The 16465-nt window shown below is 39.4% G+C and overlaps 1 protein-coding gene across 2 annotated transcripts in view; it reads left to right on the forward strand.

Annotated features, from left to right (window-relative positions):
• The window catches only part of ITGA8 (integrin subunit alpha 8), a 169893-nt gene that overhangs the window by 67909 nt on the left and 85519 nt on the right, over window positions 1-16465 (forward strand). For both annotated transcript variants that reach the window (XM_026681384.2, XM_087946773.1), the window contains 3 exons: window positions 1486-1531; window positions 4408-4515; window positions 14317-14372. In XM_026681384.2, coding sequence (XP_026537169.1) covers window positions 1486-1531; window positions 4408-4515; window positions 14317-14372 — 210 coding nt within the window. The remainder of the gene's footprint in view (window positions 1-1485; window positions 1532-4407; window positions 4516-14316; window positions 14373-16465) is intronic.

Raw genomic sequence — 16465 nt, forward strand, 5'->3', positions numbered from 1 at the left:
GGTGTTTATATCAAATTGTACATAACAACAAAAGCCCATATTAGCAAATAGATGCTTTTTATAAAATTTCACCTTTCCCAATAATTGTGGCTAGTACTAGAGAACAATATGTCCCCTTAGAATTATTGCTAATTTTGACTCCAAAAATTAACAATAGTCTTCCTTATCTGTACACAGTATTAGACTTCTTGGCAGTCTTCTTTGTTTTACAAGTGTATTATGGTTATTTAATTACTTTCTAAAAATTGAGTCATAACCATAGAAGGCAATTCTAAGTAGAAATACACACTTAGAATCCAAATGCAAAACTCTGTGGAATTACAGCTATATTCTAAATGACTTTTATAGATTTTTCTCATTTAATCAAAGCCATGAAGCTGAATTTTTAAAAAATGAATTAGTATCAATTTTTTAAAAAATATGTCAGTTTTTCTTCAGTTTTTTCCAGAAAAGAAAAATAATATCTTATTTTGATGAAAAATATTCTGCATATGTTAAACATTTTGTTTTCAGCTAGCAAATTGCGCCTCTGGTATTTTCTAGGAAGAAATACAGCAGTATTCACTAAAATATCTATTTTTAGGATAACAGTGCTGCAAAACATTCTGATAATGTAGACAGCTTGAACACTTGATTGTGATTATTTTCTTTTGCAGAATTCAAAATGTTTATAAAACACATTAATGATTTTGGCATTCAAGATGTTTAAAGTAGTCCTTAGCCAGACCAAGCTAAAGAGGAAATCAGTCAATTTTCTGTGGAATGTCCACATTTATGAAAGGCACGAAGAGACATGTTTTGAGTATTCTTAATAATTATTTTTAAAAAGTATGGTTGTATTAAGTATTGTATCTTGTAAGATACAATAAGAGATGAAATCATATAAAATCATATAAATCATATAAAAGTAAGAGATGAAATCATATAAAAACAATTATATTAAAACCAATTGAATTATTTCAGCCCAAGGTCTACCGCACTGTTTATATTTTTATTGTCTTCCATCCATTATTAGGTTTACAAATTTTGGTCCTAATTCTTTTCCAGAATCCAGATCTCCATTTGGGTCATCTATTTAGCCATCCTAATCGTCTAGACAGTGTACCACAGAGAGATTTTGTGGCTTGATTTCTTTGTTTGGCTGAAATTATTGTTTTGGGTGTAGAAAACAGTATGGATAAAAAATGGTACAAATAATGAAGAAGAGTAAAAAATATTCTGATACTTGAGTAGAAGCTGGATCATTGTTTTGTTTTTTGATTGAAAGAATGTGAGTGCTCATATGGGAATGAGAGTGAAAAGAATGTGCCAGAAATCCAATTTAAAATAAATTTAGACAAATGAATGTTTCTATGAATTTTCATATTTCCATAAAATTGCTGCACATTTAGTCATTTTATTGATTTTCATATCAGTAATGTCAATTGTAATGATTATTCTATTTCCCTTCTGTTCTAAGAAAGTGTATATGTATTTTTCCCACAGATCTAATTGTTGGTGCATTTGGTCTTGGAAAGGTAGTTGTTTACAGGTATGCAATGCTAGATGTTCCTACTATCTCCATCCTTAATCTTTTAATAAAAAACATACATATGTAAAATGTTTTCTTTCATAAGCCCATTCTTTCAAACTATATCTGAACTCATAACAGAATCAAAATATTTCTGGAAAAGGTTTCTATTTTGTAGAAACAAATCAGTTACTTGAAATAATTTGAATAAAACTACATTTATTGGATTTGTAAGACTGTGTAATCATCAAATAATGATTGTAGATAAGTTATATAACAGGGACCTTTACAATCTGAAGCTGCAGTATATTTGAAAAGTTGATGAGTTATGGTTGGTGAGTTGATGGTTAGCATTTAAGTTGATTTTACACATTACATTATGTGCATGGAAAAATTTAACTACTGCTATACTTTTCTACTGTATTTAGCTTTTTTAAAAATTTGCTTTCTATGCTATTATTAAGGATCATGGATTTGGAAAGGAAACAAATGAACCCTATGCTGGTTTATCACTTTCTTCTTTAAAGTTTTATTCTAAAAGGTTAACAAAAAAGAGACAATTAATTCACTTATTATAGCCATGTCTGTTCCAATTGCTCTTTCTGTGACTGACCTTTCTTCTTTTTTGGCTTTTTGTCTACTTGGCTTAAGATCTGTCATCTATTTTATACCATAAAACAGTCTGAAAAACTGTTTCTTTTTTCCTTGTATATTAATCACAAAGATGAAATGTAGTAAAAAGAGCAAAAATTCTATGTAAGTTTGAGAAGAACATTTTCTACTACTTCAGCTTTAACTGCAACAATACAAGAGCACACAACAGATACAAACTCAATGTAAACCGCTCCAAACTTGAATGCAGGAAATACGACTTCAGCAACAGAGTGGTCAATGTCTGGAATACTCTACCTGACTCTGTGGTTTCTTCCCCAAACCCCAAAAACTTTAACCTTAGACTGTCTACTATTGATCTCACCCCTTTCCTAAGAGATCTGTGCATAAGCGCACCAAGTGCCTACTGTCCCTGTCCTATTGTTTCTTTTTATTCTTCTTATATGTATCCATTTCATGTATTCATAATTATGTTTATATTTATACCTATTATCTTGTAAATGAGTGACAAATCAAATAAATAAATAATAAATAAATAAAACATTACATTGTTGAGGGTTAGGGTTAGTTTGCTTTCTTTAGCTGATAAATGAGCAAAAAAAAGGGAAGCAAAAAAATAAAACAAAACATGAGATTTCTGAAAAAATTTAACGGGGTCATATTGTCTAGCTCATCAAGTCAGAATAAACACGCAGAAACTTTGGATTTCACACTTGATGCCTATACCTGGATTGCTACTGAGTTATATAATTGTTATTTGAAAACCTGTCTATAAAAACATCAGACATTGTTGCAAACACCTGGTTTAAAAATAGTTATTTTATAACACAACATTTTAGTTTTTTTTATCACTCAAATATCATTTGTTGTGACATCAAAGAGTGGTTTCAGATGACTTCATGATTTACTTAATCTCAAATGATCCACTCTATAAATACTTTTTGATAAAATTCTCCATTAATTGAATTAAAGTTTGTAATCTACAGCATATCACTCAACAGGTTTATATGTAAGTAAATATGCATAAGATTGCACCAATTTTGTTTTATATTTTATCATGTTAGAATCATATAAAGTAACACCCTGTGGCAAAGATTCCCAAATTTTATTGGTTAACAATTCCCTTAGTATCCCAGTAATTTTTCATAGTGCTTCTAGGTTCAAACTTTGTGTGGTGTGTCCAGTTTGGCCAAACCGGATGTTAAAGTTACATCTGGTTCTCTGAACTGGTATTTCAACCAACTGGCTGGCCCTGCTCACCCCTCCCCTCCCCTTCCAGGAGTCTCCATGCAGTCCTTTTCAATGGAGGTAAAAGTGCAGGGTCCACACAGAGGTTCTGGGAGGAGGAAAACGTGCCTTTCAGAAGTCCAGAAATGGGCCTGTTTCTGGCTTCTGACGGGCCTCCAGAGCCCCGGGGGAGGCTCTTTTTGCCTTCTCAGAGGCCCAGGGGAGGCCTCTGGATTCTTGGGAGGGCAAAATTCTGCCTTCCCAGAAAAACCGGAAGTCACAAATGGCCCTGCTTCCGGTGGGCCTCCAGAGCCCAGGAGACTGTTTTCGCCCTCTCAGAGGCCTGGGAGAGGCCTCTGTACCCTTGGAAGGGCGAAAATGGCCTCCCCCGGGCTCTGGAGGCCCACTGGAAGCCAGAAACAGGAAGTTCTAGTAGGCAATGCCCACCATGGTCACACCCACCCAGCAACCGGGCAATGAACTGGTTGCTGTGATTTTTAATCCCACCCCTGGGCGTCTGACATATGTTGGATATCACTGTGTTATCCTGTGGAGTTCCTCTGAGTTTGCTGTGGCACCCTGAGGCGTTGTGGCACACAGTTGGGAACTGCCTTACAATTTGGCTTTGAACTTTGTTGGGATGTGATGCATACATTTTATTTGTTTATTTGTTAAAATAAATCCCTGCTGTTTCAAATGTTAGTAACAAGAAAAACCACCTTCTCCTACTTGTGCATCTTTTTCTGTTGAGAATTTGGCTAACTGCTATCAATAAAAATCAGAAAGAGATGCTATCATATGTGCAGACATGAGTGAATCATTAACATTGAATGTTTTGTGCATCATCCCTCTAGACAGATCTGTCTCATCTTGATGTGGGTATTTTGTATACATGTCCCTGCTGATGTTTTGAATGTTTATTGTGTACATAAAGTGCATTTCATATTTTCTGTATTTCTAAATGTCATGAACATCCATAGAAATTGAAAAAGTCTCCTTTTGTCTTCTCTTTTGTGTTTTTTAAAATATGTTTTTATTTATATTTGCTTGCTTTTCAGAGCAAGACCAGTTGTGACAATAAATGCTCAGCTTCTCCTCTCCCCAGTGATTATAAATCCAGAAAATAAAACCTGTCATCTTCCTGGTTCTATGACCTTAGTGGCCTGGTAAGTTTGAAAAACTAAAGAACTTTTTACAGACAAGTTTGCTTGCTTGTTTCCTGGTTTGCTTGCAAAATGATTTTTCTCATTGAGTTCTTACATTATGACTAAGCTAATTCAAAACTTCACAATCTCCACATTATAGCATTGGCCAGTTTACATTCCTAGTTTGTGCATTGCTTGAACAGAATGAATCTTATGCAAAGCCTGACGATGATGATGATGATGATGATGATGATGATGATGATGATGATGATGATGATATCCATTGAATTGTGTCTAACTCTTGGCAAATCTGAGGGGCCAGGTCTTTCCAAATGTTCCCATCTTGCATTTGAGTTTTTCTATGTTCCAGCTGGTGTCAGCTGTGCAAATCCTATGATATCATTATCAGAAGCTGTTTTTTAAATATTTTCCTGGAAAAATGCAACATTGATGCCTCATAATGTTCAGTAAAAAATGACCATATTGTACATGGAAGCTTAAATGCAAGTCTAATGATTTGAATTCTTCGTTGTGTTGAGTATAGGTCAATACTCCATACATAAGAGATAATAATCAGTGGTTGAATTTATAACCAATCAACAAACTATGGAAAGATATACCGGTACCTTCTCTGAAAATATGAAGGACTGTATAGTTTAATTCATCATCATTATCATTTTCGCCATTGTCTATCCATTGCAGAATGAAGGCCTCTTTCCCATGTTTCCAACCTCTGTGGTCCTGAGCTTTCTTTTGCCAATTGGGCCCACAATACTTGCTGATGCTGTCAATCCATCTTGTTTTAAATCTCTTCCATGGATGCTTTTTATCGAATATGATCCATTGTATGACTGCCTTGATCCATCTGCCATCAGTTCTTCCTGCTCTCTGACCAGCCCATTTCCATTTCAATTCTTTTACTCTCTTGATGATCTCGTATACTTTCATTCGTTCTCTAATCCGTGTTCAGGTCTTTCTATCTTGTCTTGTAATGCTGAGCATGTATCTTTCCATGGCTGTTTGCACCACTTGTAGCTTTTGTATAGATTGTATAGAGGTCTGTGTCCATGTTTCACTGGCATATGTTAGAGCAAGTAGCATGCACTGATTGAAAACTTTTATCTTCAGGCATGGGGGAAGATTGTTCTTGAAAATTAGGCTTAGCTTGCCAAATGCCTGCCAACCACATTTAACATGCCATTCAATTTCCTTTGGATCACCTTCCATTGAGATCCATTGGCCAAGGTATATGTAATGGTCTACTGTGTCTAGTTCTTCTTCATATATAATTTTTTTTCTTTAGTAAATTTATTAAATATAACCTGGCTGTTTTTCAGGTTTATTTTTAAATAAAATGGTCCTTCTGCTTCATGCAGCTTTTGTATGTTTCTTTGTAGCTCTTCTGGATCTTGTGAGAAGATAACAACATCATCTACAAATCTTAAGTGATTTAAATAGACACCATTTATTTTTATTCCATCTTTTGCCTCATGTAGTTTGCAAAATACTTCTTCGAGGCAGGCTGAGAAATATAGCAAATAGGCAGAACAATATTTCTGCTTATTTGCTTCTTTATTTAGCCATCTGGAACTTACCACTTCTAAAGAAAGTAGAGTGTATAAGTATAGTGGTATAGGTACGTGCTCCCTAACCATTGCAATTTTCTGAAATTCAAGCTTGAAGCAAGAAATATATACATAATAACTCTGTACCAAGCTTCCCCAACTCAGTGTCCTCTAGATTATGCTGCATAACCAAGGTAGCCTTATGAGAACTGAAATCCAACACATTTTGAGACCAAGGAATTGGAGATGATAAAGATATACCAATGCTTAATTTATACATAGCAAGCTAAAATAAAAATAGGAGAGTCAAAATTGATGGAATGTACATTGCAGATTGATAGATTGACTTTTTTTAAAATAACATTTCTGAACATGATTATAAATGTATGTTTTAGAAAACTGAAATATTTCCACACAATGGTTTTAAATATATTTTTATATTTCTTTTTTTAATTTACAACAAATTTAATCTGTGAAAGATTACAGCTAATTATTGCTCAATTCATTTAACCATCTAAGAATTCTTTTTTTTCCTACATAAGTGGGAAGGACTCAATTACATTGTGATTTCTCCTAGCATTTTTGAATTGGATTTTATGAGAAAAAGATTGTTTAAATGTTATTTTTCTGATAGATGTATCAGTGGATGTGTTACATGAATACAATGGTTGATAGATGGTTGTAGTGCACTATTACATTATAAAATACAGTGCTCTGGAGATTTAACTCTTACTATTAAAAAATTAATATAGTCTTCCCAAATGATTGAAGAACAGCTGCTAGTTTTTCATTCTGTAATTTTTCTCTGTAGTTATTAAAACTTCATGTTCTACATATGCAAACAATTATTAGGGAAACTCCAAGAGACAAATATTTCCTTTACACCGTGGGATAGGTTTCTGTATCTCTTACCCAGCTGTGCAACTTGTGCAAAATGCCTTTTGATTGGCATTTCAAGATAAAATGAATGAAATATCATATGAACCATTAAAAAGACCAAGAAATCTAACTATTTGAATTATAATGTAAAAATAGTATCTAGTATAGAGAAAATATTGTTTTGAATCAGATAGGGAATTGTTATTAAATGTATGAATTTTGTTTTCTTATCTACAGAGAAATCATAAAAACAATTTAAAGTTTGGATGAAATAGTAAAGAGAAAGTTGAATTCATATTAAGTTATTGATGCCTTAGTATCTATATAATTTATTTATTTATTTAGCACATGATATACAATGTCTGGAAAATCTACCTATCCTAGATCACCTAGATTGCTAGTTCATTCTGTCTGGTGTTTGCGCATCCATCCTTGATGCACTGTGGGGGGTGAACTAGCTTTACACCAATTAACTAGTAGTGCTTGGGTTTCTGGCTCTTCCAGGCCAGTCATGCCTTGACTTGTGTCACAATGCCTTGCATCCAGCATTGATTATCACCCTCCAACACATGAAGACAGCTAGGTTTTTCCCATCAAAGTGGCGCCCATTTATCTACTTGCAATATTGCATGCTTTCAAACTAGTGGGCGAGCAAGAATCAAGTGATGGGAGCTTAATCCATCTCAAAGAGCCTGGCTCAAACCGTTGGAGTGGAGATCATTTCTGGCTGGCTATTCCAGTGTTACTAAACTTCTGCGCCACTGTATCCCCTCTCTATAATCTTAGTCTGGCTAGCATTTAAATAAGATGTTACTTTCTCTGCCCCAACTCAGCTCCTCATCTAACATTCCTGCAGGAATAGCTATAAATCAATGAAATATGCATCTATCAATAGAAGGAGAATTTTGATGCTACAGTGTACATGCTTTATTCAAAAATCATTAGATAAAATGTATCTTAATTACATGTGCTTGAGAAAAAGTAAAACAAATAGAACAATCTATTGTAGGTATCAAAAAGTTTATATTGCCATGCTATTGTCTTACTGAAAGTAATGAGATTTAAGATCATTATCACTACTGTTTTATGCTGATGTCTATAGAGACGCTAAACAGTTGTCCGAAATTATTAAGTTAGAATTAAACTACTATAGGACTTATATAGTCCTATACCAGTCCTGTAACAGACTTATTTGGTGTATTTATTGTAAGTCATTGGATTTATTTACTTATTGTTTATTTGATCCAAACTTAGATTATTTGTTGTTTTATGTAGCCTCTATCTTATGCAAATCACAAACAACAGTATTTCCACATATATCCCCATATATGCACAAGGAACATTACTGGGCCCCAACCTCACAGTGTCCCAATACTTGTAAGAAAAACCAAATCCTTAAAGCTTTTCAGAAACATAGGAGGACAGGGCCTGATGGATCTCAAGGGGAATGGTGTTTCAAAAGCAGAACGGTTGCCAACTTTCTCGGTCCCACTAAATGGTACATATTTAACCTAGGGACCGGGAACACTTATACCCTATCAGATCCAGTGGAACAGATACTCTCAGGGAAAGAAAATCTCTGTGCCATTAAGGGCTTCAAAAGTGATAATCAGCTCTTTGAATCTCTCAGCCCTTCAAGGTAAATCAGACTAATCTACATATAATTGTTACATGCATTTGGCATGACACACACAAGATTCTTGTTTTCACTCCTTTTTTGGCTCATCATTTTAAGAAACATTCATTTCTCAGAAGAACCAGAAGAATTTGATAATTCTTGGAAAAATATAAAATAACACTTCCTAAAAACTACGAATCAATGATAATAAGCCTTATTTACTACCCTCAGAAACTGATTTTAACTTAAACTTGTTTTGTGTTTAGCTATGTATGACTCTTTAATTAGATGGTGTGAATTAAACCTGCATAATCCCCAGTAAGTGTTCCATATTAGCAGGCTTGAAACCCTGCATTCCCATTGGTCTGCTTTAACTGTTACCTGATTGGTCAGCCTGGACGATTATGATTGGCTCGCTAAGAGTCTGCCGCGATTGGTTAAAACCAAGTGCGGGAGACTCAAAGCGCGCCATTGGCCGCCTAGCCTCGGCAAGCTCTATAAAAGAGCCACTGCAGCTGCTATCTTGCTGAGTCTGATTTAGCCTACTAATAAAGAGCTGTTGTTACCGAACCGAGTCTCTCGTCTCTGAACGCTGTCCTTCCGAACTTAACACTGGCGACGAGGATGGGATTGTGAAACAACGAGACATCTAGCACGTAGCAAACGGCGCGAAAACGACCAGCAAGATGGCCAGCAATACCATGCCACCCGCACCCTTTAACCCAGCCACCGAAGACTGGGAGTCCTATATCGACTGGTTTCAGATGTTTTTAGAATGCAGCAACCTGAAAGACGCGAACGACAATCGGAAGCGGGCCGTGTTCCTAACACATTGCGGACCCGCCATATTTAAAATGGCCAAGGCTTTGGCAAAACCGGTGGATGTTAAAGCAATGGACTGGGATGACCTCGCACCCATCCTCTGTAGCCACTACGCTCCAGCCGTGCCTACCCTCATTTGGCGGCACGATTTTTACCGATGAGACCAACGCGAGGGCGAGAGCATCAGCGATTTCGTGGCTGACTTGAGGGACCTGGGAGGTCTGTGCGCATTCACGGACCTAGATGAGGCCATGCGAGACCAGTTCATCCTCGGCTTAAGGGACCCCGCACTACAAAGTAAGCTGATGGCCAAAGGCAATATCTCCCTCGCTGACGCCATAGCAGAAGCAACTGCAGCCGAAGCCACCCGCAAATCAGCGGCCAGAATGCGCCAATCAAACAGAACCGACCGCCATCCCATCAACGAGGCAACTCTGACATCAGAGAAACATACCACCACCCACCACGGCAACATTGAATCTCCCTCTGACAGTGACTACGAGGAGGAAGAAATCCACCGACTCCAATCAGATCGCGAGCGGCGAGACCGGTGGGGTCGTAAGTCAAGTTTCCAGTCTGCCGGTTGTGGAGGCGACCACCCCCGTTCTGAATGCCGATTCCTTGATGCCATTTGTCGGCATTGTGAGAAGCGGGGGCATATCACAAAAGTATGCCGAAATAAACGCAACCAGAGTCCGCGCCGCCGAGCAGGCAGCCCCAGAAGATGAGATGGCACCCCCCCCAAGCACCGGGAACACCAGACTGACAGCCGTTGGAACAGAGACGGCTGCACCAAACGATTCAGTGAACCAGCACGAAGAGAAGAGACACATCAAACAGTCGTCATTGGCCATTCCTCAGCCATAGACACCCAAAAGGTACGCATAGTCGTAAACATCGAAGACCAACTCTGCACCATGGAAGTAGACTCCGGCTCCTTTCTTTCCATGGTCTCCTGGCACACCATCAAGTGCCTAATACCCAGCATATGCCGACACGAACTAAGCGCCCAAAAGCTGATCCTCGGAGACTACCAAGGAAATCGCATTCCCGTAGACGGCATCGGGCACTTCAGAATCACGTTCAAAGGCGGTATCCACATATTGCCACTCACCATTGTGGACAAAGACTGCCCCAGCTTGCTCGGGCTACAATGGTTCGAGCCGCTAGGAATAGAAATGGCTGGCATCCACCACACGAACGAGGAAGATTGGGAAGCGACACTTGCACGGGACTTCCAAGAGGACTTCGACAACACCTTAGGCAAGTACAAGGGGTCCCCAATCTCATTCAATCTTAGCCCAGATGTCGCCCCCATCCGCCTCAAGCCTAAAATAGACGAGCAACTAAATAAGCTCATCGCCCAAGGGGTATTGGAGCCCATTGACCACGCCCATTGGGAAACGCCTATAGTCACCCCCATTAAACCAGATGGCTCCATAAGAATCTGTGGTGAATATAAGGCCACCCTCAACCATGCCCTGCAGCAAAGCGCCTACCCCATGCCAGTAGTCCAGCACCTCCTGCACTCACTGGGGGGAGGCCGGGTATTTGCTAAGCTCGACCTGGCACAAGCCTATCAACAGCTGCCGGTCGATGCAGAAACCGCCGAGGCTCGAACGATTGTAACGCACCAGGGGGCATTTAAATGCAACCGCCTCCAATTTGGCGTCAGCGTAGCACCCGGGGTCTTTCAAAGCCTCATGGAAAGGCTATTGCAAGGAATTAAGGGAGTAGTGCCGTACTTTGATGACGTATTAGTGGCAGCGGCTAACAAAAATCAACTAGAAAAACGCCTGAGGGCAGTACTCCAGAAATTTAAAGACTCTGGCTTGAAGGTTAAAAAGGAAAAATGCCAACTATGCACTGAGAGTGTCGAATTCTTGGGGTACCTTCTAGACAAACACGGAATTCACCCTACCGACAAAAAACTCAAAGCCATCAAGGAAGCCCCCAGACCGAAAAACATGGCGGAACTTCAGGTGTTTTTAGGACTCATTAACTTTTATAATGTTTTCCTACCCCAAAAGGCGACTGTGGCGGAACCATTGCATAGACTCTTGGACAAAACCGCCTCCTGGATTTGGGGAAAATGAGAGGAAAACGCCTTTCAACAAATAAAAAACCTCTTAACCTCCAACGCAGTCCTCATCCAATATAGTGAAACCTTACCATTAACAATTACATGCGACGCATCACCTTATGGAGTGGGGGCAATCCTCAGTCATACCTTACTGGATGGAAAAGAAGCACCCGTCGCCTTCTTTTCAAGAACCCTGTCCAAGCCGGAAAGAAACTACAGCCAGCTGGACAAGGAAGCCCTAGCGATCGTCTCCGGAGTGAAAAGGTTCCACGAATATATCTACGGTAGGACCTTTTCTATCATTACTGACCACAAACCCCTGCTAGGCATATTGGCGGGCAACAAGGCCACCCCAAATATTCTGTCACCTCGCATGACTAGGTGGTCCGAGTTTTTGGCCGCCTATAATTACCGGCTCACACACCGCCCCGGTAAGAACATTTCCCACGCCGATGCCTTAAGCCGTTCACCCCTTCCAGATGTGCACGATGACCCAGCACCCACCATACAAGTCCTTCACCTCGAAACCTTACCCAGCCCACTGCGCCAGACATTGCCCGCGAAACAAAAAAGGACAGGCAACTGGCACGAGTATTGAGCTGGGTAGAACGGGGGTGGCCGGAAAATGACAAGGACGAACGTTTTAAACCCTTCAGGAACAGGCAAACTGAACTTTTTCCCCAAAACGGGTGCATACTTTGGGGAGATCGGGTGGTGATACCAGAAACTTTACAAAAAACTGTACTAGACATGCTGCATGAAGGGCACCCTGGCATCGTCCGAATGAAAGCCCTGGCACGAAGTTACGCTTGGTGGCCAGGCATGGACAAACAGATTGAAACTTGGGTTGCCGCATGCAACAGTTGTCAACAAAGGTGATCCACCCCACCCACCCCCGCTGCACCACCCCTAGAATGGGAAACACTTGATTTTGCCGGCCCCACTCAGGGACATACATTTCTGATTACCGTCGATGCATATTCAAATTGGTTGGAAGTTTGCACCATGAAAAAAACAACCACCGAAGCCGTCATAATGAAGCTTAACAAACTCTTTGCCACCCACGGTTTGCCAGATGTGATAGTGTCCGACAATGGGCCACAGTTCACGGCACTGGCATTCGAACAATACCTAGCTGCCCGTGGCATCAGACACGCTTTAACTTCGCCCGCTCACCCGGCGGCGAATGGGCGGGCGGAGCGAATGGTTCAATTTACCAAAAAAACTATACAAAAAATCGAAGACGGCAACATCCAGGAAAAAATCAATAAAATGCTGCTGATACAACATATCACACCTAACACTACCACTAACAAATGCCCAGCGGAACTACTTATGGGCAGAAGACTCCGTTCACCACTAGACCGCTTACACCCCACCTACAATCCAGAGAAGCCCCCAGGCTCCACCAGCCGACATCGCGCCTTCAACATCGGCGACACCGTCTTTGCCAAAAGCTTCACTGGGGACCCCCTTTGGGTACCTGCACGGATAACCCAAATCACCGGCCCCCAGTCGTACCGCCTAGAAACAACCGATGGGAGAAGCTGGAAGCGCCACATCAACCAGCTATGGTCAAGGCTACCCAGCACAGACTTTAACAAAGGAACCGGGGGACCGCAAACACCAAAAAGAAAAAACTCATCGCAAGCAGAACACCCCCAAGCGGAAGCCAAATAAGTAACCAACCATACTCACCTGAAAACACAGAACCGTGGCAGATGGGTGTTTCACCTGGAAGGAGCAGCCAGACTAGCTCAACCAGCCCAGAGAACCCAGGCGGGAGCAGCAGAGCGAACGACTCAACCAACCCGGGTGAACCAGGCGGAAGTCGCAGCTATAGGCCCGGCTCACCCTTCCAGGCGGTTCCATCAGGAAGTTTGAGAGCGATGCGAAGCCCGGCCGAACCGGCCGACGACCAGAGACTGAATGAAGCGCGCAGGTCAAGTAGGCAGGTGCGAAGACCCGCCTATTTACGTGACTACGTCACCCCGCCCCTTGGACGATACCAAGAGGGGAGGGGTGTTCCATATTAGCAGGCTTGAAACCCTGCATTCCCATTGGTCCATTTTAACTGTTACCTGATTGGTCAGCCTGGACGATTATGATTGGCTCGCTAAGAGTCTGCCGCGATTGGTTAAAACCAAGCGCGGGAGACTCAAAGCGGTGTCATTGGCCGCCTAGCCTCGGCAAGCTCTATAAAAGAGCCACTGCAGCTGCTATCTTGCTGAGTCTGATTTAGCCTACTAATAAAGAGCTGTTGTTACCGAACCGAGTCTCTCGTCTCTGAACGCCGTCCTTCCGAACTTAACAGTAAGAACACATGCTGTTAACAGTTTCTCTATGAGGGAGAAGGACAGTTTCTAAATGTGATACATAAATAAAATTACCAGAAACATTGATTAGTAGCAAATTGTAGTTCTATAATACAAAATGCATGTATGCATAAATCTGTGGTGGAGGTGATGGGTCTATAACAGGAGTGTCAAACTTGATTTCAGTGAGGGCCACATCAGGGTTGTGTTTGACCTTGATTTCTGCATTTTTGATTATTTTGATTTTGTTAGATGACTGAGCATAGATCTTGGTATTTAAGAGCTTGAGATCCCTGGTTTTAAAAGCATAATTATTTAGTAAAGTTGTCTAGGAAGATAATTTAGAAAAATTTCAGAATTAGGTTTCTTTTAGTAAAGCAGTAGAGATGGAAGATGAATGCATAATCAAAATCTATTTCAGCAAGATGTTTTATATGGCAGGTTTTGTAAAGGAGAAGACAAAAGAAAACAGATGTTAATATGGTTTTTTGAAATGTCTACAAGAACTTCAGTAAGAGTATTTTTCTCTTTCCTTTACAGTTTTACTGTAGTAGCTTGTGCAGGTTTTCAAAGTCCAGGTTTTTCAGATAAAATAGGTAAGTCTTTTTTAATATTTGCATGTTAGCATTGAAGGTTGTGGGGTTTGGGGGGAATTCAAAAATTTGCATGAGAATATTGAGAGATATTTTAAAAGTTAAAGATGTCTTTATGGTCTGCAGAATTTAATATTCTTATAGCCAGGTGTTAACATTCTTAAAACTAAGTGCTAATGCCAGGAATGCAAATAACAAGCATTCCTTATGTTGATTATTATAAAAATCAACCTAGAGTCCTCCAGAACTCCAAATTCCATAATTCTCTAATATATGTCATACATACTGTTTTATTCATACATAGATAAATAAAAACAAAATAATACAACAATCAAAAAAAATACTAAATACATCAAACCATAAACATAATAAACAATTACTGTAGTATATTATAATTATAGCACCATGTAGCATTCAGCAATAAGAAAAGCCATTCCATACTCAGCCATTTTGTCTATTTATGTAGCAAATACACAATGGAAAATACAGAATAGAAAATATATTTTAATAGTTTTCGAAATATTAAAAGGTAATGTATTTCTAACATTTGATGAGAAGGAGGGAAACCTCTGCAGACAATGCTGGCCTTCAAATCTCTTTTGACAAAAACCTGACAAATGGGAATCTTAGCAAGCTCACTTTTCAGCACACTTGATTGGACTGACCCACATGCCAAACTTCATAAGACTTCAAAGGTGATCAGAATATTGAATTGCATCTTTTAACCAACTGGCAGTCAATGCAAAATATTGCAAAAATGTTGGGTTGCCAGGTTAATATGAGGTTGATGTTTTTAGGTGATCATCAGACAGAGTCCTCATTATTAGCTCTTAATTTATTTATTGATTTGGATTAGTTTGTTGTTCTTAGTTTTCTAAATTATTCTAAATTAGTAAACAAATAAATAAGTGTGTAGTTTTCATGTTCTGTACTATAAGAAACAAGAAAATGAAACAAAACTTAAGCCCATGAAACATAATTATGAATTAAGAGTCAGTATTTATTCAGTAGGAAATGATTCATATTCCATTTTAAATAATCTTTCCTCATGTTCAGGTGATCTTGGGGATGCTATTTTTCCCAGTACAGCTAGAAATAAATATTACCCGCAAAGGACTCACAAAGATTGGCGGTCTTGGTGCTTCAATAGTACATCCCTGCTAGTGCTGATTGCAAATTTTTCAAGATAACCCAGCTATGCCTGTAACCTTATATTTTCATTTGGCTATGAGACAGGAGAAGGGATGGCTCTGCAATTGAGGCAGGGCTATATCCTTAGGCCAGCAAGAGATGTGTGAGGAGAGTGGCTAGTTTTTATTCAACACTGAGTATTCCTCAGATGATAGTAAAGTTTGAGCCAAAAGAGAAAATTTAAGGACAAGAGAATCTTTAAGGACAAGAATTGCCAGCAACTTTAAGATGTGTGGACTTCAACTTTAGCTTACCAGCTGCAAGTTGAAGTCCACATATCTTAAAGATGCTGAAGTTTAGAAACACTGCTCTAATTCTTCTCCTTAAGGATTTTCAAGCTTTTTCAGGTTGCAGAATCTTTTAACTACAAAAAATAAAATAAAATAAACATCTTCAAACTTTGTCCTGCTTCAGAGACAAAGCAATAGTGATAGAAAATTGGTTGGGTTCAAGTGAACTTTTACTTTTTTTAGTGTTTTTCTTAATCCCATCAAGTTCTCACAGAACCTAGGGTTCCATGGAACAAAGGTTGAAAGATCTTGGTCTAGATCAGGGATGTCAAATTTGCGGCATCACATTGTTGTCACATGACATATCATGGTGTGGCCAGCATGTGGCGCATCCAGCCCGCGACCCGTGAGTTTGACACTCATAGTGTAGATTATAGAAGATTTAACGTAGGGCCACAGCCAGAAAATACAAGAGAATAGGTGATTATGAGAGGAAGAGTACTGGCACTTTCTAAATTTGGCATTTCCTTAATTTCTCAGTCTGAAGAGAAGTGTTGGATGAAGGCAACTGCAATAATTATGTCATTTTCCCAGTTTGTCTGAACTACAGTCCTTTGACTGTAGAGCCTGTGAGGGATGACGACAGCTGTTGCCACTTAACCCAGCACTTAACCC

This window comes from Notechis scutatus, chromosome Z (assembly GCF_049901735.1).
Source record: "Notechis scutatus isolate UNSWTSFEM ecotype Mainland chromosome Z, rNotScu1.2, whole genome shotgun sequence".
Lineage (NCBI taxonomy): Eukaryota > Metazoa > Chordata > Lepidosauria > Squamata > Elapidae > Notechis > Notechis scutatus.